We start from the raw sequence: 26,642 nt of genomic DNA, 5'->3' as shown, positions 1-26,642 counted from the left end.
TAATGTTCGAAAGGCAGGGCCAGACAGCGGTTCCACTCAGAGGGGCATCAAAGCAAGGGGAGCAGAGAAGGGCACACGGCACTGAAATTACACTAGGGCAGAGCAGTGGCCTGGGTTACGACAGGGAGCAGCGCGGCAAGCGGCAGGAAAAGCAGAGAGTTCAGGAGTATCCAATCCCGGGAGCAGGAGCATGGCCGAGACCAGCTGGAAGAAGAGCAAACGATTTAAAAGACAGTGAAGCTGTGATCAAATATTTGTGAGTACCTCTAAAGCCTGCTTTTGGAATTTCTCAATTTCCTGTCTCAAATTTTCCCTCTCTCTCTGTAAATCATTAATGAGCCCCTGCAGCTCCAGGGTCCGGCTGTTGCTCAGCTGGAGCTGGCTCCGGAGCTCGGAGATGGTGGTGTTTTTGTCGCTGTCCGCCTCGCTCCGGCTCCTCCTGAGGTCGTCATACTCCAGCCGCAGGTTCCGAAGCTCCTCCTCCAGCATCAGGTGCTCCTTGGTCAGGTTCTCCGTGAGAGACTGCAGCCTCTCGATTTCGATCTTGCTCTCGTTCAAGCTCCGGCTCTTGTCCTCGATCGCCTTCTGGAAGTGCTCGTTCCTCAGGTGAGCCTGCTTGACGTTGTCCTGCTCCTGGAGCAGCTGCCGCCGGAGGGCCTCCACCTCCCCGGAGAGCCTTCTCAGCTCCTCCTGCGTCCGCTGCTTGTCCCGCAGGTGGCCCTCCAGCACGTCCCTCTGCTGCCGCAGATCGTCCTCGCTGCGTTTCTTCACAATGGACGCCTGCTCCAGCTGCTGTGTCAGGCTGGTGATCTTGATCGCCTGCTCCTTCAGGGACCGCCTCATGCCTTCCAGCTCCTCCTCCAGCTTCTTCCTCTTGGACGAGTCCTCGCAGGCTGTCCTCCGCAGCCGGGCCAGCTCATCTTCCACCTTCTGCTTCTGCAGCTGCAGGTCCTTCAGGGAGCTCTGGAACCGTGAGATGTCCTGGTCCTTCACGATCCTCTCCTGGGACACCCTCTCGTAGTCGATCCGCAGCCGCGAGAGCTCCTGCTCCTGCAGCTTCAGCTTCCCGATTGTCTCGGCGGCGCTGCTGTTGGCTTTCTGCAGCTCATACTGGGTCCTCTGCAGCTTCGCGTTCTCCTCCTCCAGGCACTTCCGTGCGCCGGTTTCTGAGTCGATCAGCTGTTTGAGCCTTTCTATCTCCTTGTTTTTGTCCTGGATCGTCTTGGCGGCATCGTCGAGAGACTGCTTGTAGCGCAGGCTCTCCTCCGTGCGCATCTGGGTGACCTGGCGCAGCTCGATCTCCAGCTGCTGCTTCCTCTGCGACACCTCGGTGCCGGTGGCCTTCTGCTGCTGGGCGCTCTCCTCCACCCTCCGGAGCGTCTCCGTGGTCTGGGCCAGCGTGTCCTTCAGCCGCTTCACCTCCTCGGACAGGCTCCGGTTCTCCCGGGTGAGGGCGTCGATCTGGGCTCGGTAGCCGCTGGTGTCCTCCTCCTTCTGCATGGTGAGCTGGTGGATGGTGGTCTTGGTGATGTTGATCTCCGTCTCGAACTGGTTCTTCAAGCTGATGATCTCCTCATCGTAACTGTTCCTTACCTTTGCCAGTTCATTCTCATACTCCCAGCGGCGCTTGGCCTCCTCCTGAAACTCGGCTTTGAGTCTCTCGATCTCCTTGTTCTTGTCCTGGATGGTCTTCGCCGCCTCCTCCAGGGACTGCTTGTGTCGAGCGTTGTCCTCGGAGCGCTGCTGGAGGACCTGCTTCAGCTCCAGCTCCAGGTGCTGCTTCTTCTGCAGCATCTCGGAGCCGCAGGCTTTCTGCTGCAGGGCGTCCTCCTCCGCCCGCCGCCGCTGCTCCGTGGTCTGCAGGATGCTGTCATTGAGCCGGACGATCTCATCCTTCAGGTCGCGGTTTTCCCTCGAGAGGCGGTCAAGCTGGTTCCTCAGGTTTTTGGAATCGTCTTCCTTCTGCATGGAGATCTCCTTGATGGTGGTCTTCGTAATGTTAATCTCTGTTTCATACTTGTTCCTTAAATTACTCATCTCCTCATTATAGTGGTTTCTTACCTTTGCCAGCTCATTTTCATATTCTCTCTTCCGGGCGCCCTCCTCCTGCAGAAGAACCCTCAACCTCTCTATCTCGTACTCCTTCTCCTTGATGGCTTTCTCAGACTCCATCTTCTGCCAGCCCAGGCTCTCCTTCTCACACTGCCTGGCCTTCTGCAGCTGGTCATAGTCACTCTTCTGCTGGTCAAACCTGTCTTCCACCGCCTTCCTCCTCCGCTTCTCGTCTTCGATCTCGTAGGTCAGCCGAGTGATCTTCTCATTCAGTTCTTTTATTTGACCGTAGCACTTGTCCAGGTTTTGCTTCGCGGACTTTCCATCCAGCTCCGCTTGCCTCTTCAGCTCCTCCAAGCTCACGAGCTTGGCTTTGAACTGGGAACATTCCGCCTGGTATTTCTGCAGGTTCTGATCCAGGAATTTGTTCTTGTTGCAGTTTTCAGAGTTGGCATCCCGGGCCAACCTGAGCTCCTCTTCCAAAACTTCGATCTTGGTATTTTTCAGCTGGGGAAGTAAAAGCAGAAATTACGTTGAAAGAAAAACATCTCCCGTTGTAAGAAACTGCTCGTCACCCCTCCCGGCCCATCCTGGGGTCTCCTTTCTCTTTACACACCTGCACGTGGGCACACACACACACTACACACACAGAGAAGCACACATACAGACTGAGCTACTACACAAAAATTCATGAGATCTCTATTTTCATCATAATTCTTCCATCAACCATCTGCAGGATCTTAGCAAATAATACAACACCCTGAGTTTCCCCTGCCTCGTCTGTAAGTGAGACCATCTCTTCCAAGATCAAAAGCTTGGGGTTTCACGAATTATGTTTCCTCTCTTTCAAGGTAGAAAGTTTCCATAGAAACTCAATGTGTGTATTAGAAATGAGGAGTAAGCCAAACTATGGAAAGAACCTAGACGTCCATCAACAGATGAATGGATAAAGAAGATGTGGTATATATACACAATGGAATACTATGCAGCCAGCCATCAAAAGAAATGAAATTTGGCCATTTGTGATGACGTGGATGGAACTAGAGAGTATCATGCTTAGCGAAATAAGTCAATCAGAGAAAGACAACTATCATATGATCTCCCTGATATGAGGAAGTGGAGATGCAACATGGGGGGGTTAAGGGGGTAGGAGAAGAATCAATGAAACAAGATGGGATTGGGAGGGAGACAAACCATAAGTGACTCTTAATCTCACAAAACAAACTGAGGGTTGCTGGGGGGAGGGGGGTTGGGAGAGGGGGGTGGGGTTATGGACATTGGGGAGGGTGTGTGCTATGGTGAGTGCTGTGAAGTGTGTAAACCTGGCGATTCACAGACCTGTACCCCTGGGGATAAAAATACATTATATGTTTATTAAAAAAAAATAAAAATAAAAAATTATTTTAAAAAATAATAATAATTTAAAAAGTCAAAAAAGAAATGAGAAGTAAATGAAACAATTACTCAACATAAAAATTCCAAATCCAGCTAATCCAGGACATTCTCTTCCTTAACTGAACACACACACGAACAAAGTAAATAAAGCAAATCCCTTAACCAAACAATAAAGGAAATTACTGGCTTTTTGTATAAGGTAAAGTAGCTAGAATTTTATAAATATTACCTAACTCCATTCACAGCCGCATCCCAGATCACAGAACTCACACCTGACTTATGAACAAACTATGTACCAGTGAGTGTTTACAGTGAGTGTGTCCAAATCCAGATTAAAATGAGGCAATAATAATGGGTTCTATTTCGTTTTCTTTTCTGATCCTCCAAGGAAGTCAGGTAAGTAAATTACCTTCAGATCTTCCAAACTCTTCAGCATCTCACTTAAGAATCTATAGTAGTCTCCAGACCTTGTAAGTAGTTCTATGTACCGAGCGTGGATATCTGCAGCCTTGCAAAAAAAGGAGTGAAAGGAATTTTAATTGAAAATTGAAATGATCATTTAAAGAGAGAACTCCCCTTGTTCATGTGTGCTAATTCTAAAATCTAGAGGTACAACCAAGGGCTGATAATATTGTATTCCAACCTCACAACCCTAGGGTGGTTCTCTGAAGCCATCTGACCAGTGATGCTCTCCAATGTCTTTGGGAAAAAGCTGTCTTTTAAAAATCTGCTAGACATTTTCCACTTGTTAAGAGCCTCCCTCATTAAGCCTAGAATTTTAGCCCAGGTCCTGCAAAGATTCTAGCATATAAACTCTAGATTCAGACTTCCACGGACCATTTCCTAAAATGCATCACATATTGATGACCTACACTAAGGGAGCATAAACTGCTTTTAAACCTGTTTTGAGTGGATCCCCTGGAACAAACGTTGAATTCGGGGTCTTCAGGGAAGATAGGAAGGGGGCAGGGAAAAAAGATGTAGGAGAGACAACTAGGAAACAGGTAATGACATATCTACCTCTTGCAGAATCACCCCAGAGGGAGACTGGACCATGGTTCTCTTGATAGGTATGTTCAGGAGAGTTTCCAAGCCTGAGGTGTATGATGCCAGCTGGAGTTCATAATCCTGCCAAATAAAAAATTTAAGATAAACATACCTAATGGACCCAAACAAGTCACTGACAGCTACAGCTACATGGTTTTTAATCACAAGCTGAATTTCTAATGACCAACCCCAGAGGCTATCATGTACGGACAGTGTCCAAGTAGCTAATATTACATTATTAAACCAAATGGTATATGTTTATATCCTAAACGAAGATTCTTACACATACTACCAGTGTAAAGAATGAAGACCAACCCACCCCCACAGATGTTGCCCATGTGCAGTGAATTCAAGGTAAAGGTTAACAAATTTTTATGGTCTGTTCAGGAAAGACTACATGAAAGCCTAATTGCTATCCTCAAGAAGTTTATAGTTTTTGGGGCGCTGGGGTGGCTCAGTTGGTTAAGTATCTGAGTATTGATTTTGGTTCGGGTCATGATCTCAGGGTCATGAGATCGAGCGCCACATCAAGCTCTGTGCTTAGCCTGGAGTCTGCTTGGGATTCTCTCTCTCCCTCTCCCTTTGCCCTTCCCCCTGCTCCTGCTCAAGCATGTGCATATGTGTGTATGCTCTCTAAAAAAAAAAAAAAAAAAGAAAAGAAATCTTTAAAATTTAAAAAAAAGAGGTGTGCTCACTTTAAAGTAAATAAGAAAATAATGCAGTTAATAGTGTAGATTTTTAATATATGGAACACTTCACAAATTTGCATGTCATCCCTGTGCAAGAGCCATGCTAATATTCTGTCTTATTCCAAGTCCAGTCCATGTGCTGCTGAAGTAAACACAGTTAATATTATTCCTGATGAAATGCCAACATTCTTTGTGAAACCAGCATACCTTAATTGAATTAGCACAAAGTTCGGCAATTTTTTGCACTTCTTCTGATTTGTCTCGTTTCCCACATATTTCATTATGCAAGTTCTATACAAAAAATAAAATATTTATAAACAACAAAGTGTACAAATAATTTTATATAAATATTATTACATGGCTAAACAACTGTTTTCCCTCAGTTTCCTCACATTCTCACAGCTAAACCTTAGGAGATGAGGGTGTTTTCTCTTCAGCAAAGAGAAGCACAACTGTCACTTTTTTTTTCTCTAAGAGGAAGCTTTCTAATCTGTGCTCTTCTCTGATCCTAAGGACTCAACTTATAAAGATACTTTACTATAATGTTACATTATTTCTAGTTAATAATTGATTTCTTTGTAAGTATCTCGATTATTTTTCCTTTGGGCCATCTGCCAGCCAGTCACAAGATGAACTAGTAATATTATTAAATACCCTTTCGAACCTAGGTACTGCTGAGAAAACCAGAGGAAAATACAGCTTACACGCAGTGTTCTCTAAGGGAATGACATACTGGCTTGTACCTTCTGCTCATTCAAAAATCGCATGACTGTGTTGGAGTCACCAAACTTCATGGATTCCAAGGCATCCTGGCGGCGTTTAGCATCATAGAGCCACTTGCAGAAAGCCTGATAGTTATCACGGTAATTCCTCAGTTGCTTGATTTGTTTCTCGAGGTCCCACAGTCTGGAGGAAACAGAAAGAATAAAATTATTAAACCAATGCTACCTTTCCTGAAAGTATTTAACAGAGTTATCACATGATATCACACGTTATTGCCCAGTAATTCCACCTGCTACATGCTCAGAACTGGAAACATGCACCCATACAAAAAGTTATCCGTGAATGTTCCTAGGGACATCTTTCATGATAGCCAAAAATCATCAATGGATGAAGGAATAAATAAAATGTGGTACAGCCGTACGATCAAATATTATTCAGCCATAAAAAGGAATGAAGTACGGAGACATGCTGGCCCACGGAGGAACCTTGAAAACATTATGATGAGCGGGGAAAAACAGTCAAAAAGGACCACATATGGGCTGAGTCCATTCCTACAAAATGTCTAGAACAGGCAAATATACAGAGACAGAGGGAAGACGGGTGGTTGCTTGGGGCCAAATGGTTGCGAGGTAACAAGGAATGACTACTAATGGGAACAGAGCGTTTTTTTCTTAGGGTAAAGAAAATGTTGTAGATGTAGATTGTGGTGATGGTGATGCCCTTCTGATGCACTAAAATTCACTAGACTGTACACTGCCAGTGGGGAATTGTGCGACATGTGAACTAGCTATCAATAAAGATGGCTGTGTTCTTTTTTAGTCAATAAAGATATTTTTAAAAAGTAGTTACTAAAAGGAACGACATCAAAATTCAGGATACTTTTAAATCCTCATTTGGAATGAGGGGGTAGAAGACACAATTTTCTTAAATTTCCGAAGAACACTCACTCAAAGCATCTGCTCCTTCCAACCGTCCTAACAAGAGTTCATAGGGCCTACAAGAACCTGATCAATGGCTTCCATTTTTTTCTAAGGGACTGGAAAGCACCTGTTAGGGGGTGATGCAAGCACCTGTTGTGATGTGCCCACTTCCCATTTCCAAAAGGGTTGCCTCCAAAAACAGAGTGCCCCTTGTGCCTAACTTACACACCAATCCAAACCAAACCACGACTTTGACAGTGATCACTTCAAGTGACGTTATCTTGGAACAAGCAAACGGGAAGAAAGCAGGGAAAGAGGTTGGCACACCTGTAGTCTATCTGTTTATCTATTTTTTGCCAGCGGTCTGTCAGCTGTGTGACTTTGTCACTGAACTTGCCCAGATCCAGGTCATAGAGTGGATACTGCTGCGAGGTCTGGGAGTGGATCTGCTGTGCTTTCTGCAGCTCTGTCTTCATGGTGGCCAGCAAGGACTTCTTCAAGTTCAAGTCATTTTTGATTTTCTGTCACAGGAGAAAGAAAAGAGTACAAGTTAAACTCTTGGAACACTTGTATTTTTAAGTGCTAATCAATCCCGGAAGACATATTCACTGATTGCATTTTCCAGTATTTATGTCCATGATCTAGTTCCTGATGCTACCCCATTGACAAAAGACTCAGTGTGAGAAATTCATTTGTTTGAGAAATGCTAAATACCATACTGTATTCCATTCCTAAATAATGATAACACATACAAACGTTCTTGAAGAGGAAGAAAAGTCCTGTCGTAAAGAAACCAGCTTAATTATGTTTAACTCTGCATTCCACAAACTAATCTCACCACAAATTACCTGTGCACATAGTTCCTGCTAGCGCATTCTGGAAAGCAAGTGTTCTAGAGATAACGACAACGTCAACCATGTGTGGCCAGCAAAATCCAGGAATCCTCAAGACTCATTAAAAAGTTACTGAAGCCTCAGGATCAGGCACTGAGCAGTCCTGCATTATTTCCCATAACCGCGAGCACTGTGATAATGGACTGTGACTTCCGTTTACCTTCAGTCCACAGCGGTAAGCTTCCACTTTATCCAGATCCAGGCACACGGTTTCCTCTTCGGTGAGTCTGGCTTCGTACACCTTCAACATGTCTTCTGTCTGCAGGATAGCCTGGAGTAGAGCTCTCACTGTGCATAAGCTGCAAGGAGCCAAGGAAGCCAAGAACATTGCCGGTGACATAATTAGACTTTGAACGTTTGGCTCTGGCCGCTATTAATGAAAGAATGTTACAGCCAATAAAACATTCATTTTGCCCATTCTACAATTGCAGGAGCAACAGACTCCCCACGCCCCACCCCTGCACCAACTGCAGGAGCAACAGACTCCCTCCCCTACCCCACCCCTGCACCATGATTCGGACAGCCATTGTGTGTTCACTGAAGATTTCAAAGTCCTGACTCTTATAGATATACCTCAGCTGTAAGATATATCAGATTTCACTACGGAGGAAGGAACACCGAGGCCGGAGGACCCTCTCCCTGAGGCACAGAAGAATGTGAGGAAGCCCGTAGTGAACCAAGTAACTGGGAGGCAAGGCTACAGTGAGTCAGGCAGAGAAAGCAAACGAACAGTGACAAAATGAAGCCTGAGAACAGCAGAATATGTGTGACTGAGGTCACTCACGTTTACCTGTTAAGGTAGCCGTCTGTCACACCGTTGATATTTTCCAGTTTCTGGAACAGCCCAAATACCTCATTCTGTAAGTAGCAGTATTTTTCTGAACCTCTGAAGTTCGCTAGCATGTCTTTCAGCTGGTTGAGAACCTCAGCAATTGCTTGAGAATCATTCTGCACACTCTGTTCAAAAAAAAGAAGGAAAGTGCTAGATGTAGCCATCCGATTCTTAGGGTCCTTTTTTTTTTTTTTTGCCCCAAACAAGCCCACTAAATGGAAAAGCCTCGAGAGACAGAGTTGACATTGCATTTCGTTCTTTGGGGAGGCCTTATCAGCACAGTGTAAACATGGCCCTCTTCTGTAGGGTATCTAACTTGCACTTCCCAGTGCAGTGCCCAGGCATGGCTGAGCAGAAAAGATCCCAGAGCGGGGAGTTCAAACACCGAGGCTGCAGTCCCAGATCTGTCCATGGCTTTGAGCTTTTACCAACACCTGCCTCACCCCATCGAATCTCTCCGTGTCAGTCTTCTGTCTATAAATAAAAATAATTCTATCTGTTTAGCCCATACCATAGATTGTATCAGGGAGCAACCAAATTAATGTCTATGAAAACTTTCCCTATGTCCCACAAAGGGAAACGCTGTACCCTGATCCAGCAACCCACAAACGAACAAAAAGGTGGCTTAATCCCCAGCCTGGTAACCTTCTACAAACTGAAAGCAGAGGAGAGAAAAAAGGAAATCCTGACAGAAGCCTGTTTTCTTGAAAATTCGTGCTTCTTCTCTATAAATATTTAAACCAATTGGTTTTTTAATTAGTTCACAGATAAACACAAATATAGCTAGTATTGGTTGAAACAATACTGGAGGCCTACCTTCAGCTCATTTATTTTCACTGTGATGTGGTGCGTAGACCCCTGGTCTGCTAGGAGCATGTTTTTAAGGGTCATTCTGCTCTCACAGTGCTCCATCTGCCTGCGAATCTTCTGGAGCTCCATCAGCAGCCATGTTTCTTGCTTGTCATTTTCTCGGTTGGTTTCAATCACTTTATTATGGTTGAGATCTTGGCAGGAAGTATGAGTGATTTCAGTGGTGGTTACTGTAAAAAGAGTTAGGACCGCAAACATCAGAGAATTCCTAGCTAGAAGGGTGCTTGGCCTCAAAAAGTACCCATACTGCACAAACTGTAGCTCCCTCCTTTGATTTGATTCTGAATATTTAGAGTATAAGTGACCTTAGATATGTTATTTTCTGAAGAAGGGATTCTGAAACTAGTTATATGCAAACTACTTTCTGTTGGAGATGTGTGTGTGTGTGTGTGGTTGAGACAAAGAAAAAGATGCCCCAAACCTGTCTGGTGCTGGGGGTGGCCGGGGAGCTGGATCACCAGGGTCTGGTAGTGCTTCTGGGCGTCCGTGAACTGAGACTGCATCTTCCGCTTGTCATCATCTCCAAACATCTCTGAGCCCTGGCTGTTTCTGATGAACTCTTGGTAATGCAGCTCAAGGTCAGATATTGTCTTCATGTAATCTTCCTGCCGCATGGTTTTCAGCTGGAAGTAAACCAGGCAGGAGTGTTGGATCGTCCCCATGCCATGAACAAGAAGAGTGCCAGAAAATGCGCTATGCTAGAGGGGCCTTAAGGCAATACTTGTCAGAGGCCCATTAGGATACAAAAGGTCTTTGGGGCACCTCGGTGGCACAGTGGGTTAAGTATCTGACTCTTGGTTTCAGCTCAGGTCACGATCTCAAGCTTGTGAGATCGAGTCCCCCATATCAGGCTCTGTGCAGAGTCTGCCTGAGATTCCCTCTCCCTCTGCCCCTTCCCCCTCTAGTGCGCTCTCTCTCTTTCAAATAAATAAGTAAATATATATATATAAGTATATATATATACATATATATATATATTGCATTATATTTTATACACACACACACACACACACACACACACACACATATAGACCTTGAGGACTCCAAGATTACTCCTAAGAGCTACAGCAGTGCATTGTCTATTTTTTTTCTACAGAATTTTATTCGTCACAGGAACTATTACTGAGAAGTTGCAAATCTAAAGCAGGTTCCAGCAAAGCTGCAATGACTGAAAATGGAGAAAAGGGGGAGTAAGGGGAGCCGACCAGACTTATCCATTCTGTGCCTCTCTCCTCTCTGCTGGCCCTGTCATCCCTAGAGGACCCCCCCTGAAGCTGGGATTCTTCAGACTACAACTCGAAAACCACTGGTCTACAGAACTAATGTTTTGGGTGTTATTCCAAGAACTCTACCCTACCTTTCACTTCTGAGATATCCAGTTAATAATCGATGACCTAGCTTTCTACTACTTCAAAGGAGAATCAGATCCAGGATATTACAGGACCGCATGCCTTTTCCATGGGCCCTTCTGTCTTGCCGGGCAACTTTAATTTATACTTCTGTCTGTACCAGAACTGGCTGTGTGTGACTCCCTCCCATCCTACGTAGGATGGACCCTAACCACTCAGGCAGGCTGAGCTAACTCTCCAGATGAAATACCAAAGCCTCAGCTGCTAGTCGATGTGTCTGGCAGGAACAAGCACCCTGGGGAACAGCGTGAGGCACCCGCCAGCAGCCTGAATGGTCCTAAGGATGTACCTTGGCGATGGTCATGGCCCTGATTTTCTCGATGTCAATCATGCAGTAGTGCCAGGACACCAGGCTCTTCATGTTGATGTATAGCTGGTTCCACAGAGCCAAGATGGCCTCGTAGTACTGCTCGATCCTAGAAGGCACAAGGGGAAAGAAAATATGCTGGAGCCTGGCTTTCAAACCCTGACCCAAACGGGAAACCTTGCCATGCTTACACACCACATACAAAACTACAACAAGAATGAACAGAGTAAATGTATGTTTTTTAAATGTATATTTTTTAAACACTCAACATTTCAATAGATCTGGACAAAGTTACTTGCCCAAAGCTCATTCTCGATGATCTACACTAGTAGAGATAACGAACTTTGGGTCAAAATATACATTTCTTTGTTCTCGTGTTGTTTGTCAGCAACTTTGTAATTGACAGAGGTCTAACACCATGCAGGATGACAGGGAGAAAGCAGTCATGGGATGCTGATGGCTACTGCAGCTTGGAAATGAACACGTGGGCTCATTTTGCTACCCTTCCTATTCCGTGTAAGGCTGAGGATTTCCATGATATAAGGTAGACAAGAATCTGCCAGGGGCAATCTGTATAATGAAAGCTCTACTTCCATGTTGATGAGCAGGTATTAAAACGAAGGGCATTTTATATTTGTGGCTACCTGCAAAATTAGTGATATTCTAAGAATGGAAGAAGAACTTTGAAACAATGCCTTCAAGATACATGGTAAGAATTGTTTCTTCACAGACATCCAGATCCAGGAAGCACAGAGAACTCCCACCAAAATCAACAAAAGCAGGCCAACACCAAGACATATTGTAATTAAATTCATAAAATATAGTGAGAAAAAAAAATCTCAAAAGCAGCAAGATAAAGAAGTCCTTAACTTACAAAGGAAAACCTGTAAGGTTAGCTGAAGATTTCTCAACAGAAACTTGGCAAGTCAGAAGGTAGTGACATGATATAGTCAAAGTGCTGAATAGGAAAAATCTGCAGCCAAGAATATTCTATCCAGCAAGGCTATCATTCAGAATAGGAGAGATAAAGAGTTTCCCAGACAAACACAAACTAAAGGAGTTGATGACCATTAACCCAGACCTGCAGGAAATATTAAAGGAGACTCTTTGTGCACAAAGAAGACACAAAAAGTCACAAATGCAAGAAAGAATCCGAGAACATCTCCAAAAACAATGACAAAACAAGTAATAAAATGGCAATAAATACATATCTATCAATAATTACTTTGACTGTAAACAGACTAAATATTCCAATCAAAAGACACAGGGTGTCAGAATGGGAAAAAAAAGAGACCCATCTATATGCTTCCTACAAGAGACTCATTTTAGACTGAAAGACACCTGCAGATTGAAAGTGAGGAGGCAGAGAAACATTATGCAAATAAAAAACATTTATTATGTAAATTTCAAAAGAAAGTCAGAATAGCAATACTTATATGGGACAAACTAGACTATTTTGTTCTTATGTTATTTTTATCCTGCTTTGGTCAGGGTCGTAAGGTCCTCATGGAATGATTTTGGATCTGTTTCCTCTATTCCATTATTTGTAAGATCTTGATAAAGATTGTCATTATATATTTTTTAAATGTTTGGTAGAATTCACCAATGAAACCATGTGGTCTTGAGCTTTTCTGTGCTGGGAGATTTTTAATTCCTAATTCAGCTTTCATTCTTGTTATTGGTGTAAGAAAATTTCCTGTTACTTGGATTCAAGATTCATGATTCACTCTTGGTAACTTGTGCATTTTTAGGAATTATCTGGGTTTTTTTCCTTAAGTTATCTGATTTGTTAGTATATGATTCTTTACAACAATCTGTTAATCATACTACATATTTCTGTAGTTAATTTTTATACTGTTTTCTCTTCCATTTCTAATTTTGATTTTTGAGTCTTCTCTCTTTTTTTCCCCTTAGCTACTGTAGTTAAAGTACTGCTAATTTTGTTTCTCTTTTTAGAAAAACTAATCATCAACTTTCAATATTATGTTATTGTTTATTCTAGTCTTTATTTTATTTATTTCTGTTTTTCTTTGTTCTTTTCTCCCTCTACTAAATCTCAGCTAAGTTTCTTCTTTTTCTAGTTCCCTGTGGTATAATGTTGTTTATTTGAACTTTTTTTCTTAATACCAGCATTTATAGGTAAATTTTACTACTATATCTCCTTTTGCTGCATCCCATAGGTTTTGGAGTATTGTGGAGTTTTTCTTTTGTTTGGAGACATATTTTGGTTTGCTGTTTGATTTCTAATTTGGCCCACTGCTTGGGCAGTACTGTATTGTTTAATATTTACATATTAAATATTCAGTATTAAAAAAACATTTCCTCCAGCCCCCGTACAGTCAGACATTCTCTTTTACCTTCCAATAAAAACTATAGTTCTTCAACATAAAGTTGCATGACAATGCAAGGGACCTTCCTGAAGCTCCTTTTTTCAAGGGAGGGGGTTTTTGTGAAAAAGGGCATGTCTGTGTTTCTTGTACAAGCATTTGCCCTATTTTTCCACACTCAAATTCATGTTGTGGCTACTAGAAACTTCAACAACTTACTTGCACGAGAGGTCTACAGCCAGAGGGTTTGGAGGAGGGATGATCAGACCAACGGAAGGGACGAGCATGTCCACACCTCCGGGACCGGTCACATACCACTTGCTGCGCTCATTATTGTCCTTCAGGATGCACTCATCCCCTTTGTGCACGATTTTCTGTAAGGCAAGCGGCCCCGTGTTTTGGCTTTACTCGTGAGTACACATGATTATCTTTTTTTCTCAAAGAAAGAACTAGAGATAAAACTGTACAAACCATTTGAGCTTTTACCTTATTATTTTTCTTTTTCTATTTTATTTTTTTAAAATAAGCTCACGCCCATCATGGAGCCCAGCGTGGGGCTTGAACTCACAACAGTGAGAACAAGACCCGGGCTGAAATCAAGAGTCAGATGCTTAACTGACTGAGCCACCCAGGTGGCCCTTATTATTTTTCTTTAAATGAAGATGATCTTTACACATTCCAACAATACTGATGCATTAAACAATGCACAAGAGACTAAAAGCTATCTATAGTGATTTAGGTAAAGTAACTTTCCAAAGAAAACCCAGAGAATCCATTTTTAAAGTGAGAAATCCTTTCATAAAGCAAAAACTCACCCCACAGCTCTCCTATTTTTGTGAGTTCATATTTTACATATTAGATATACGATGTGGGACTCACTTGGCGCGTGTACTCTCTCTTAAAATTTAGAAGTAAAAACAAGAAATTCTGGCATCGGGTCCCCCAGAAAAACAACTTTCTAAATTAACTCCACCATCAGAACACCTCACTTTCTAAATTAACTCCCTGGCTTCTTAAAAGGGGTACACTTTGAATATGACAACTATCCTCACTGGTAAATGTAACGAGCTTGATATTTACGTATTTCAACCTCTATTTCGACTTCTCCTCTCCACGCAAGTTCTTAAAATATTTCTTCCTGCCAGAATAAACCCCACTGTTTTACAACACTCATCTAAGCAACTGATCATGTTTCTTAAACCCTCCGTAATTCTTATAAGAAATCAGAGCTGTCGGGGCACCAGGGTGGCTCAGTGGGTTAAAACCTCTGCCTTCGGCTCAGGTCATGATCCCAGGGTCCTGGGATCAAGTCCTGCATCGGGCTCTCTGCTCAGAGGGAGCCTGCTTCCTCCTCTCTCTCTCTGCCTGCCTCTCTGCCTCCTTGTGATCTCTGTCAAATAAATAAATAAAATCTTAAAAAAAAAATCAGAGCTGTGGGAATTACACAAATAATTAGTAAAACCAAGTCATCGTTCCATATAGATGCTTGTAGGTACTGCAGAGCCCACAGAATTGATGTGTTCTGTGATGACAGAAAATCTGCACTGATCGTCACTTCCCCTGCAGCATAATGGTCATATCTCTCATTTCTTTTATGTCAGAAATTAAAAGAGATTTTAAGAAACGTAAAGATTATAGAATTTAAGATTTAAAGGGTACTCACAGATAAAGTTTTGCGTATTAGAAGAAGAGAAGTATTAAGACTTAAAATGAATAGTCTAGGGGCGCCTGGGTAGCTCAGTCGGTTAAGCATCTGCCTTAGGCTCAGGTCAAGATCCCAGGGTCCTGGGAAGCCTCCCCTCAACTCGTGGGGCTCCCTGCTCAGTGAGGAGTCTGTCCGCCCCTCTTTCTGCTTCTGCTCCCTCTGGTCTTTCAAAGAAACAAAATCTTTACCAAAAAAAAAAAATTTTTTTAATTAAAAATAAAATAGCTTAAATACTTAAATAGCTTGAATACTCGCTGTCCTAAAGACTCTGCTAAGGACTCTGGACAGAGCTGCTGCATTTCCACGGCTTGCTGCTTTGTGTATGAAAGAAAGGTATTTAACTGTGCTGCCCACTGAAACCTGGATTAAACTCTCCTCCCTCTATTGGCAAAGCTCTCACTGTAAAGAAAGGGGAAAACTTGGGCTTCACCCCCAAATAACGGTGCCCACCTGATCTTGTTTGTAGTCACAGAGAGCCCTGAGAATAATGGGTTTGTTGCTCCTATAGTCCGGGTTCCGTGGTTTCAGCTGCACGATCTTCTTGGACTTGTTGACCAAGTTCTGTACCTGACGCTTGTATTCAAGGATTTTCTCTCGTTCTTTCTGCAATTGCAAATAAGATCGTATTTTCATCACGCCGATAACTCTGTGAATGTCACAGAAGACCTGTAAGGGACATCAGCCTAGCTGCTACGACATGACAGATGAGACATTGCTCGCGTGGCATGAGCTCCAAAAAGCCACAAACTACCCCCTCCGCAGGGACTTTTAGCCACTTCAGAAGCTACAGAGCCAGGAAAGAATGTCATTGCGTGAAAAGCCTAAGGGGCTAGAATTTGAAGCATGCTTTTACCCAAAGGAACTTCCACATCAAGTAATCAGTATTCTCTCTGTTTTCGTTTGGTGATGGTACCTCTAGCTCCTTGATCTGGTCCAGCAGGCGCTGCAGGGGCATGTTCTTGTCACAGGGGTATTTCTTTCTGATGGAGTCCTGAAGGCCTTTCAGGTAGGCTTCGGTTGACTGGGCCTCTTCAAAGAACTGTTGATGATGAGTGTGACAGTCGTTAAGCATCTGCCTTCCTCTCAGGTCATGATCCCAGGGTCCTGGGATCGAGCCCCGCCTAAGGCTCCCTGCTCAGCTTCTCCCTCTCCCATGCCCCCTGTTTGTGTTCCCTCTCTCGCTGTCTCTCTCAGTCAAATAAATAAAATCTTGAGAAAAATAAAGATGATAAATAAAGATGAGCATGATTGCGTATTCACGAAAAGGCACTCAGTAAGCAGCAATGTCTAGTATTTCCTACTATTTCCAGTACTTCCAGGTCAAGGACTACCTTTCTGGGGTCTAGTTAACAGGTGGCTTAAGAAACGGTATTAAGTCATGTAACAGTAAGAGCCATCTGAGCAACGGGTGCCCAGGTCACCAATCTATGCTCCTCCAAACTAAAAGCCAATAAGTGGTATTTGTAAAATATTTCCAAGGTTGTTTTCAGGGCTTTTACAAAATACATTCCAAAAAATAAGGTATTAGGACCTAAACGACAATTAAATTACAACTAAGCGTAAAAACCTGAAAGTAGGCAGCATTTTCTTTGAGGTGAACGTCAATGCACTTGGTGATCTGAAGAATCCAGCTCCACTGAGTCTGAAGAGTGTCCATATAGGCCTGAAGCAAGAAAACATCCGCCATCACGTCACCGCGCAGGCATATAAGGACATCCGTCCTTTCACAGGTATGTGACCCCCAGTAAAATCTACAAAACATTTCTTTATCGAATACCCACTCAAGCAAACGTTTTTCTAAAGAGCGAAAACAGAATTTCCCAACAGGGAACTCATGGTATGGTAGTGATTCAACCTAAAAACCAGTTTTAGCAAATAGATACCATTAGGAGTATTGGTCAAAATACTCACTCAAGTGGTATAGCTACTGACTAATCAGAATTAGAGCAGAAACTAGAGGCAGAACTGTCACAGGGTTGCTCCAGGACACCCTGTCCCTATTCTGCTGCTAGATGATGGGTACGTCCGAGGAACCCATGCAGAGGGCTTAAGGGTCTTAAGGCAGTGACTCTCACCAACTGATAGGAAAACACTTTGTTTTGTTCTTTCACAACCAGTATGGCCATACCAGTTGATGTCATACCAGCTAATGTCAGCCTTGAGCACAGCCCACAGATGGCAGCCTCTGCAGGGCAGAGGTCAGCAAGCCATAGCCCCAGGGCCACATCTGGCCCACTGCCTGCATTTATAAATAAAGTTTTATTGGAACACAGCCATGTTCCTTTACTTACATATTGTTATGGTTGCTTTCATACTATAATGACAGAGTCACGTAATTTCAACGGAAACCAAATGGTCTGCAAACCTAAAATGTGTATTATTTGGTCCTTTCCAGAAAAGCTTGCCAACTGCCAGTCTAGGGTGTTGATCCCAAAATATATAAAATAAACTCGTCATGGCTTTATGACAGATAAAAATCATTCATCTAGATAGTCTTTTCCAAAACTTCCCTTTTTTTTCTCTAATAAAAAATATAAATCACATGAAGCCCACCTCAATTTTGTCTGAAGCCGGATGCTGATTGAGGACAAGCTGGTCACTTTCTTGTTTAAGTTTATTGAGCTCTTTTTCCTTAACCTCCAGTTGGCTCATGCGTATCTGTAAATGAGAGAAAAACCGACCCTTCAGAGCAAGTCACCATTAGCCTTCCAGCATTTCTGCCGTATTCAAGGGAAGTCAGAACTGAAAACTGTGCTGTGGAAATGAACAACTCAAAGAATCATGTTACGGTTTCCTCCAGAATCATAGCATTTTTGAGACCAAAGAGAATATCTGAGGTCACCCAGTACCTGGCAGAGGGCACACTGGTGACATTTCTTGCCCAAATCCACACAGATAATGGAGGTAAAGGGACAGTGACAAGTAATGCAGGGATCTTCTAATTGTGGGTTCTAACCCCCCTCCCACTGTGCTACCCACACTCTGGGATATCGGAATGCCTGATGACCCTCTCTATGGGCTTCCGGGATGTTAAGCAATGCCCCGCCTCTCTAGAGTCCCTGGAAAGCTTCCAGAAAGGAATGGCTCTCCACGACCACTTCAGCAGAGGCTGGATTCCAAGTAGCTGATTGGGTTCATCCCCATCCATCCCCAGGCAGGAGCCTCACGTCTACGGCCGGGAGGGGCGAGCTTACAGAGAAGGCCTCCTGCTTCTGGGCGATGTTGGTGTTGCGGTCACTCCAGTCGTACAGAAGCTCCTCCTCCTCGCAGTCATTGATCCACATGATCTCTCGGGACGTGGCCTGGATGATGTTCTGCAGCTGCCGCAGGTGATCCATCCTCTCGAAGGACGCTTTCTGCACAGCAAGTTCAAAAGCAGCGTTAGGGTGACAGCAGGCACGTTAATGGGATTCTCTGCAGATTCCAGAGATTGGTCTGTGTGGTCCCTTTCGCCAAAAAATAATTTAATTAATTAATTAATTAACCAATTAAATCACATGAACCAATAAAATGTTCAGTGACCCCCTAGTATGTAAAAAAGACCCATCCAAACTTACGACGAACAAGGGAACAATTTTAGATTATTGGAAGAGCCTAATTCAGAAGGATCTTGACTCAGACACTGAGGCTTGGGTTCAATAATTAGTTTCAGATTACAAGGGGAAAATTCAAATCTTAAAAACATAAATCAAGCTTTTCCTGCCCTCTTCCGTACCCCCAAAATTCAAGGGACGGTCAGCCACGGCCAGACTTAATAGGACACTTGTGTCACTGCTAGTTATACTATTTAAAAAGGATCACCGCCAGGGCACCTGGGTGGCTGTGTCAGTTGAGCGTCCCACTCTTGATTTCAGCTGGGGTCATGATCTCGGGGTCCTGGGATCAAGTCTCGAGTCAGGCTCTGCGGCTTTCTCTCTCTCCTTCTCCCCCTGCCTTTCCCCTGACTCACGCTCTCTCTGTCTCTCTGTCTCTCTTTCTCTCTCTCAAAAATTAAATAAATCTTTAAAATCAATCAATAAATACAAAGGATCACTACCACAAGGAAATACTAAAAAGGTGAAGGTGACACAATAGGGTTAAAAAAAAAAAAAAAAAAAGACAACAGCTCTTCTTCTTACCAGACCAGTGAATTGATTCCCACTTTGTCATAAAATGATGATAATGGGGGTGCCTGGGTGGCTCAGTGGGTTAAGTCTCTGCCTTCAGCTCAGGTCATGATCTCAGGGTCCTGGGATCGAGCCCTGCATCGGGCTCTCTGCTCAGCAGGGAGCCTGCTTCCTCCTCTCTCTCTGCCTGCCTCTCTGCCTACTTGTGATCTCTCTAATAAATAAATAAAATCTTTTTTAAAAAATGGTGATAATGGTCTAAGAAACCCCTCTCTGGGGAAAATGAGTCTTATTTTTGCTTATACTTCAAAAAAAGGCTGCAAGTCACAAGTGAAAAAGCTTTATTTCCTTAACTCTAAGTACTTAAAATAGGTGCTATCTACGTGACTCTCAACTTACAATAGAACAGCACCGGGTACGGTTTCCAGAAAACAGTCTTCTAACACTCACTTCTCAAGGAAACCGGCCAGGAGACCTGGAAGTAGTATCTCCAGGCACCGTGCATATACCCAGATATCCCCACAGCCGTCAGGTTCCTCTCACCCAGGCGGGCTGCATTTTAATGGAACAGAACCACACTGAACACAGAGACTTCAGAAGTCAGTCAGCTTACCAGCAGGTTTTCATACTCCTCCTCCAACTGGTAGATGGCAGATTTCTCCCGCTAGAAGGCAAACAGTGAGTAATTATTTAATTCCCCTTGTGGGTGTGTATACCAACCGTAGCCCTTCTGAACCTCCCTTTTGTCAGATAATGACTTCAGATCACTCGGTAGAAAGAAGTGTTTGCTCTATAGAAACGTTTACCCACAGGGACCTTTTCCCGGTCGGACTTGAAGGCAACCCTCTCCCTGCGCTGGCCCGGTGGTACCATCTCCACAAAGTAGAGGGTCGATCACTGTCACTTGAGGACTCACTTGTTGAAAAATGTTAAGTGTGACAATATAATTTAGAACTCCCCAGATCTTAGAGAAAAGAGGGAGAAATTTGGTCAGAGACTTAGGGGGACAAAAGTAAGGGGAGAAAAAAAAGGCAGTACAAGTGAGCATGAGTATCTCTGATCAAAGTAAAAAAAAAACAAGAGGGATTTAAAAGCATGGAGACCTGGGTAGGAACCAGGCACTAAAAACCAGGTGATTATAAAAACTTAAAAAAAAAAAAGGTTGGGGGGAGTGTGCACCTGGGTGGCTCAGTTGGTTAACCACTGCCTTCAGCTAAGGTCATGATCCCAGGGTCCTAGGATCGAGTCCTTGCTTGGCAGGGAGCCTACTTCTCTCTCCACCTCTGCCTGGCACTTTGCCTGCTTGTGCACCCTGCCCTCTCTCTCTCTGGGACAAATAAATAAATAAATAAATTCTTTTTTTAAAATGATAAAAAAAAAATAAAAACCAGATGATTATTTCATGATGCAATTCTTGACCCAGCTTCAAGGAAGAGTGTCGGTAAGAGACATATAAGAAAGGATTTGCCAAGCCCACAAAACTCTACAATTGCTGTGCTCTATTTGAAGAGATGCTCTGCTTGCTGAAAATAACAAACAAAAAACCCCACCATCCCCCCCACCTCAAAAACACTCATCTACAAACTATGCACAAAACCACGTGGGTATGCCCTTTGCCTTTTGCTTACGTCTTCCTTAAGAGTTAACACAATCTCTACTAGGTCTACCCGAGTCCACTTCCCCATTTATGAAATGGGATTTTTAGAAATTTCCAGTCCATTGGGGGAGCCATCTTAGGCTAATGTCTCAGCCAAAAATGCCCAGGATTGAGGAACGACACAATGCTTCGGTATGCTTTTCCAAGACTCGACAACTGAAACATCTCCAAGTACCAGGTCGGCTTTGATCTTGTCCAGCTGCCAGCGGTAGTCCCCGATGGCGTTGTGGATGCTCCTGTGGCTGTCGATGTGCTGCTCCACGGAGGCCAGGTCCACGCCCCAGGCCACCATGTCCATCTCCGCCTGCCGGGGGAAAGAGAGCGTGCCTTCATGCCCGATGCTTTGCGTCCAACTCACCCTACCCCTCGCATCAGGGGTCCGAGCACCAAGGGACATATATAACTCCCATTCCGATAAAACCGAAGTTGTATATATTCAGTATTTTCGAAACCAAACAAAATTGTGTAAAGGCTTGGAACTCTCCAACAGAGAACGGGGCTGGCCCAACACTCCCCCCCACTTGTTGAACCCCAGCTCAACACAGCTGAAGAGAAGATGACGGAGGAATGAGATTCCTGAAAGCTACATCATGTCCTCTGCGGGGGGGGGGGGGAGGGGGAGGACAAAAAAATCTACCTTTGTACAAGCGGGGTCTGTGTGTGTATGTGTGTGTAATAGGTGTGCATATCTATGTATGACACATTAGAAATTACTGACAGAAGTTTCTATACTCAGTCATTTTCAACCGTGAGATAGTTCATTAAGCTTAGTCATGTACTATGTCCCAAGCTAAACAGCCTACCTAAACGTATTTTGCATTGTTTATTCCTTTAAATTGTTTTGATCCCTGTAATTGTCAACGCTTTAAATTCAGTGTTTACCATTATCTTTCAGGATGCCGAACTCTCTGCAGCCCATTTCAAAGAGAAGTTGCTACAGAGCATACTCAAAGCTCATTTCAATTAACGCTGGCAATATTAAGATAGTGGGCGTATGTGAACTCTTTAAAAATGAAATCTAACTCCCTTTCCAATTTGAGTCTCCCCTACTTTGAATTTAAGAACATCCCATAATAAGAATCAAGCATTCTGGTCCACAAGTCTATCAGCTCATCTGTCTTTCGCATGAGCTCATGTAAATTTCCAAATCACCTGTGTCATCTCTTAGACATGCCAAGGGCAAACATTCCAGTCTGGTATTGCGGCAAGAACATAACACACATTGTTCTAAGCCACATCCATGTCCTAATACACTTGGCAAGCCTTCAGAGAGGGGAGCCATTTCAGCCAGACTGCCGAAAGTTACCTAGGACTTCGACCTTTCTCTTCCTCGGCTCACTGGGGCTTTAAAGCAGAAACAGGTGAGTGCACTTGGGAAGTTAATGAGATGACCAGGCTCCCGTGCCCGCCCCTCATTACCAGCCAGGGGTGCAGTATCTGACCCATCCATCAGCAGAAGCACAAATCAGGGAAACAGAACAAAAGCCTGGCACAGGAGATGTGTGACTGCCTACAGATCATGATGAGGGACACTGCTCCCTTATCAGCTGGCCTGGCCTGCAGCTCAGTCCCTCGGGGGAGTGAGAAAGAATGCGGGCTATGCTTGGGGGAAGAAGGATAAGAGGGAAAGGGCCCCAGAGAATCCCAGAGCAAACGGGCAGGAAGTAATCGAACAAGTTTTAGTTCCCTTGAAACCCTGGAGGCCAGCTGATCTGAAGAGCTTCGCTCATGAATTGCACCTATTAAAAAACACTCCCCTACCTGACACAAAACTGAGTCCAGGAGACGAGGCCATTTTTAAGTTTGCCAAAACTTAAAAAATGCTGAGCCTTCGCAACAAGAGAGTGTCACGAACCTACACCCAACATGCAGGCAGAAAATGACCAATTATGAGCTATCCTTTCATGTAACTGTCATACTGACTAAGAAGAAATTAAGGGACTGGATGTTTCCTAAGTAATTCGGTTCAAAGGTGGTCTCACCTAACATCACCTACGTACAACGTAGTTTAAGCCCCATCAGCTCTGCCAAGCCTTCTTTTCAGGGTTCCCTTTCTTCCCCAGGGACTGGAGCGCCACCCCTCCCCCAGCCGTATCTGCTCAGGATTTTATTACAGCTCAAATAGCAATTAACCCTGCATGCTCTGGATAGAAATGTGGCGTGTGGGCGTCCATGTTTTCGTCAATAATATCCACTTTCAAGAATTTCTGAACACTCACTTTCTGGTATGGTGCCAGTACATATAGAGAGTTCTAGAAATGTGTGTTCAAAGATCAAAAGGGAATCTGAAAACTAGGACTCTAGTCTGGTTTCTGGGATTACAATGGACTTTTCTCTTCTAGAAGCCCTACTTTCTGTGATAGTGCCGCACCGTCTTTGTAACATGGAGGGGGAAGCTTAACTAACTGAATGAATGAACATGTAGACTCATAAACCCACTTAGGAAAGAATACATCCCCCCAAATCTCGAGTGGCTGCAAACTTTAGAACCGCTACTCAACTGGGCCGACGACAAACAGTAAGACTAATGCTTCTCACGACCATGACCGCATGGCACCACAAATGATGTCTGTCCCATCAATCAACCTAACACATCCCCCATCTCCAGAGAAGGGTGGCTGATTGGCAGGCAGTTGGCATGATACAATTCCCAGCGACGAGATTAAGGCATATTTCTAATGCCACCTGTTCATTAAAGGGCAAAATGACCACATAAAACAACAAAACAATAATTAGCAGGAGAAACACTTTGTAGAAACTGCCATGGCGGGGAAAGGCTCAGCATAGACTCCGGTCGCCATGATTTCGCTCCCCTCCCACACCTGTGCCGTCAGGGTTGCCCAAGAACAACCGACACCTCAAAAATATAAGGGAAGCATCCGATGAGCCCAAACCAGAATATCCGGTTTTACCGTTTCCAGCTCTCGGATTTACCATTTTAAATGCATTTCCACAACACGTTTTTTTAAGTACCTATCACTCACACAGATGAGGTCACCTACCATTCAGATAGAACAATGAGGTTTTTGGGTGCATAAAGGCCAACACATTTTCAGGTTGTGAATTGTAAAAGCTAGACATTCAAAATCTACTAATTAAATTATACCTAAGTGTTAACCTGTGAGAGAAGTTTTGACCAGAAAACCATGAGGCTCCTTCCCCAAGCCACAAGAGAGGGGAAAAAAAAAAAACTGTCGGAAGTTTGATTTATTTCAAAATAGAAGCCTTCGATTTAAATTGTACACAAGGCAGGGCACTTGGGAGGCTCAGTCGGTTAGGCATCCGACTCTTGATTTTGGCTCAGGTCATGATCTCAGGGTTGTGAGATCAAGCCCCACATTGGGCTCCACACTGAACATGGAGCCTGCCTCGGATTCTCAATCTTTCTCTCTTTTCCTCTATCCCTCCCCAACTTGTTCGTGAGTGTGCACCACTCTCTCTCTCTAAAAAATAAAAAATTACAAATAAATTATATATGAGGAAACTACGGAAAATACCAGGTTTCCGCCGCTGGCTGAAATCCCAGACCACTCTGTGGCCAGACCGCAGGGGCTGAGCCTGCCACGTTCTATACCTCTGCCCCACTCAGGCTTGCTTGGAACATTCGAGAACCAACCTCATCAGGAAGGTGCTTACCCTCTGCTGCCTCATCCACCCCAGACATTCGCTGGTGACGCGCTTGGTGAATTCATCCCAGCCAGAGCCACTCTGACAGGTGTACCCTCCACCACCCTTGGAGCTGGCCCTTCGGACTCGAGGGGCGCTGATGGCTTTATAAAGGGCTCGCATCTGCTCCTGGAGCTGCAGCAGTCTGAAAAGAAAGGAAAACAATCACACTGTTGCAGGAAAACTGCCTATGGGCCCATGTTCTAGGCAAACGCCCCCCTTTCTGAGTCTCCTTCATTGCCAGGATAGAGGTCACAGATGTGGGATTTGGAGAATTCTTTACCATCTGACTTGAATTGCAATCCCATATAAAAACCTCACTACTGTGATGGTCAGAGCCTGAAACATCAGGGCAAGTGTAGCTGGCTTTGCCTAACCTGGTAGCAACCTCGGCTTTCCCCCTAAATTTCACCCTGGGAATTTGCCTCGTATCCTGGGCCCTACGTACCCTGACAACAAAATCAAGACAACCCGTTTCTGCTTTAAACTGCTTTTCCAACTCTACAGGTCTCATTTTTGTACACATGAAACTGAGCCTGACTTGGTATTGGACCCTTGAAAGGCAAATGCTGTGCCAAAGGCCATTGCTGCTCCCCAGATGGAAGTCCAGCGAACATCACAGAACAAACTCAACCCTTCAACACAAGCCAGCTCCTTTGGGCGGGTCTGTCTGATTCTTTTCATGGCAGCCACATAAGATGGAGGCAGTGAGTGCCGTCCATCTGTACAGAGTAGCTACGGAACAGCAAGGCAAGGGAGCCCTCCCCCTAGAATAGCTGTGCTCCCTTCAAGGGAGGACCTGGGCCACGGGATCGAGCGAAAGTGGGTTTATGACGCCTGCATTTAGGCTCTGGGGTAAAGGCAACACCTTTTCTGATAAGCATCACACGGCTGGCCCATCTGTCGCATCTCTCTGATCAAGCTATCGGTAATTTCCATCTGATCATTGGCCTGGGCGAAACACTCATCCAGTTCTCTGCTCCGAGCCAGCTGTATTCCATCTCCGTATTTCAGCTCCTAAAGGAAAGAATTCACATGAAGGAAACATGTAGAGAGACAGCTTCACAGGTGTTCACACTAGAGCAGAAAATGCTGGAGAGAGAAGCTTCACTTTTGTTAATGGCAGCAAAAGCGTCTGCTGTGAACTTAACAAAGAGTGTGAGTTTCCATTTTGCATGTGACTGCAAAGAATTCCTGCCTGGAAATTACCTTATTAATTTGAGAGAAGTGGGTAAATACAGGAGGATTCATGAAGCAAAATTTGTGGACTGTATTTTAAATTTTTACTAGGCTTTTAAAAGTGTATTTATGGAGCAGTGAGTTTTCCCTTTCTTCAATGTGTTAAATGCTATCTTTCCTGTTTACAAACAACATTCGGCCAATGGGAACTTCACTGGGGTAAGAACATAGTACTATTATGCTAGATAAGGTCTTTTACACACGAACTGCGATTTTCCTCCATCTTATGGGAACAAAGTTTTTCCATTCTTAAAAAGGAAGCTATTGGGGCACCTGGGGGGCTTAGTGGGTTGAACCTTTGCCTTCAGCTCAGGTCATGATCTCAGGGTCCTGGGATCGAGCCCCACATAGGGCTCTCTGCTCCGCAGGGAGCCTGCCTCCCCCTCTCTCTCTGCCTGCCTCTCTGCCTACTTGTGATTTTTGTCTGTCAAATAAATAAGTAAAATCTTAAAAAAAAAAAAAAAAAAGGAGCCTATCTAATTCATTATCTTGGGCCAATCAATCTCCTGCTTCTGATGACACGTGACCCTTATGTGAGATGTCACCTTTGGGGGAGGGGTGATGGGCACACGAGAAGTGCTCTGTACTATTTTTACAACTTCTTGTGAGGCTATCAATATTTTCTAATTAAAAATTGTTTTAGAAAAGGAAACCACCCTCTTTTCCCATGCAAAAGCCTGCTGCCACAGGGCCACATAGGAGCTTTCCCTGGAATTTTACATTTGCTGCTTTCATCGGGCTTCAGCCAAATGAACCTTCTTTCTCTTAACAGAAATGGCAGCAAACACACTACATTTCCCTGACG

The 26,642-nt window shown here is 44.2% G+C and overlaps 1 protein-coding gene and 1 non-coding gene across 4 annotated transcripts in view; both read right to left on the bottom strand.

Moving 5' to 3' along the window:
* Positions 1-26,642, bottom strand: part of LOC101676103 (desmoplakin) — a 46,070-nt gene that overhangs the window by 4,694 nt on the left and 14,734 nt on the right. For 2 of the 3 annotated variants that reach the window (XM_045067038.1, XM_013056814.2), the window contains exons 3-23: positions 25,467-25,615; positions 24,569-24,743; positions 21,108-21,236; positions 19,889-19,939; positions 18,364-18,525; positions 17,723-17,827; positions 16,737-16,832; positions 16,083-16,208; positions 15,620-15,772; positions 13,684-13,838; positions 11,120-11,246; positions 9,843-10,044; positions 9,368-9,591; positions 8,510-8,676; positions 7,880-8,018; positions 7,154-7,347; positions 5,927-6,089; positions 5,391-5,474; positions 4,468-4,575; positions 3,857-3,955; positions 265-2,559 (exon numbers count right to left, since the gene is read on the bottom strand). In XM_045067038.1, coding sequence (XP_044922973.1) covers positions 265-2,559; positions 3,857-3,955; positions 4,468-4,575; positions 5,391-5,474; positions 5,927-6,089; positions 7,154-7,347; positions 7,880-8,018; positions 8,510-8,676; positions 9,368-9,591; positions 9,843-10,044; positions 11,120-11,246; positions 13,684-13,838; positions 15,620-15,772; positions 16,083-16,208; positions 16,737-16,832; positions 17,723-17,827; positions 18,364-18,525; positions 19,889-19,939; positions 21,108-21,236; positions 24,569-24,743; positions 25,467-25,615 — 5,103 coding nt within the window. The remainder of the gene's footprint in view (positions 1-264; positions 2,560-3,856; positions 3,956-4,467; positions 4,576-5,390; positions 5,475-5,926; positions 6,090-7,153; positions 7,348-7,879; positions 8,019-8,509; positions 8,677-9,367; positions 9,592-9,842; positions 10,045-11,119; positions 11,247-13,683; positions 13,839-15,619; positions 15,773-16,082; positions 16,209-16,736; positions 16,833-17,722; positions 17,828-18,363; positions 18,526-19,888; positions 19,940-21,107; positions 21,237-24,568; positions 24,744-25,466; positions 25,616-26,642) is intronic. The other variant, XM_013056815.2, reaches the window with a different exon arrangement.
* LOC123388068 lies at positions 5,234-5,338 on the bottom strand. Its single transcript, XR_006602612.1, has one exon. It is a non-coding gene; the product is annotated as a U6 spliceosomal RNA (small nuclear RNA).

This window comes from Mustela putorius, unplaced genomic scaffold, assembly GCF_011764305.1.
Source record: "Mustela putorius furo isolate JIRA1106 unplaced genomic scaffold, ASM1176430v1.1 tig00003870_pilon_pilon_pilon, whole genome shotgun sequence".
NCBI classification, from domain to species: Eukaryota; Metazoa; Chordata; class Mammalia; order Carnivora; family Mustelidae; genus Mustela; species Mustela putorius.
This window is presented reverse-complemented; position numbering and strand designations above follow the sequence as displayed.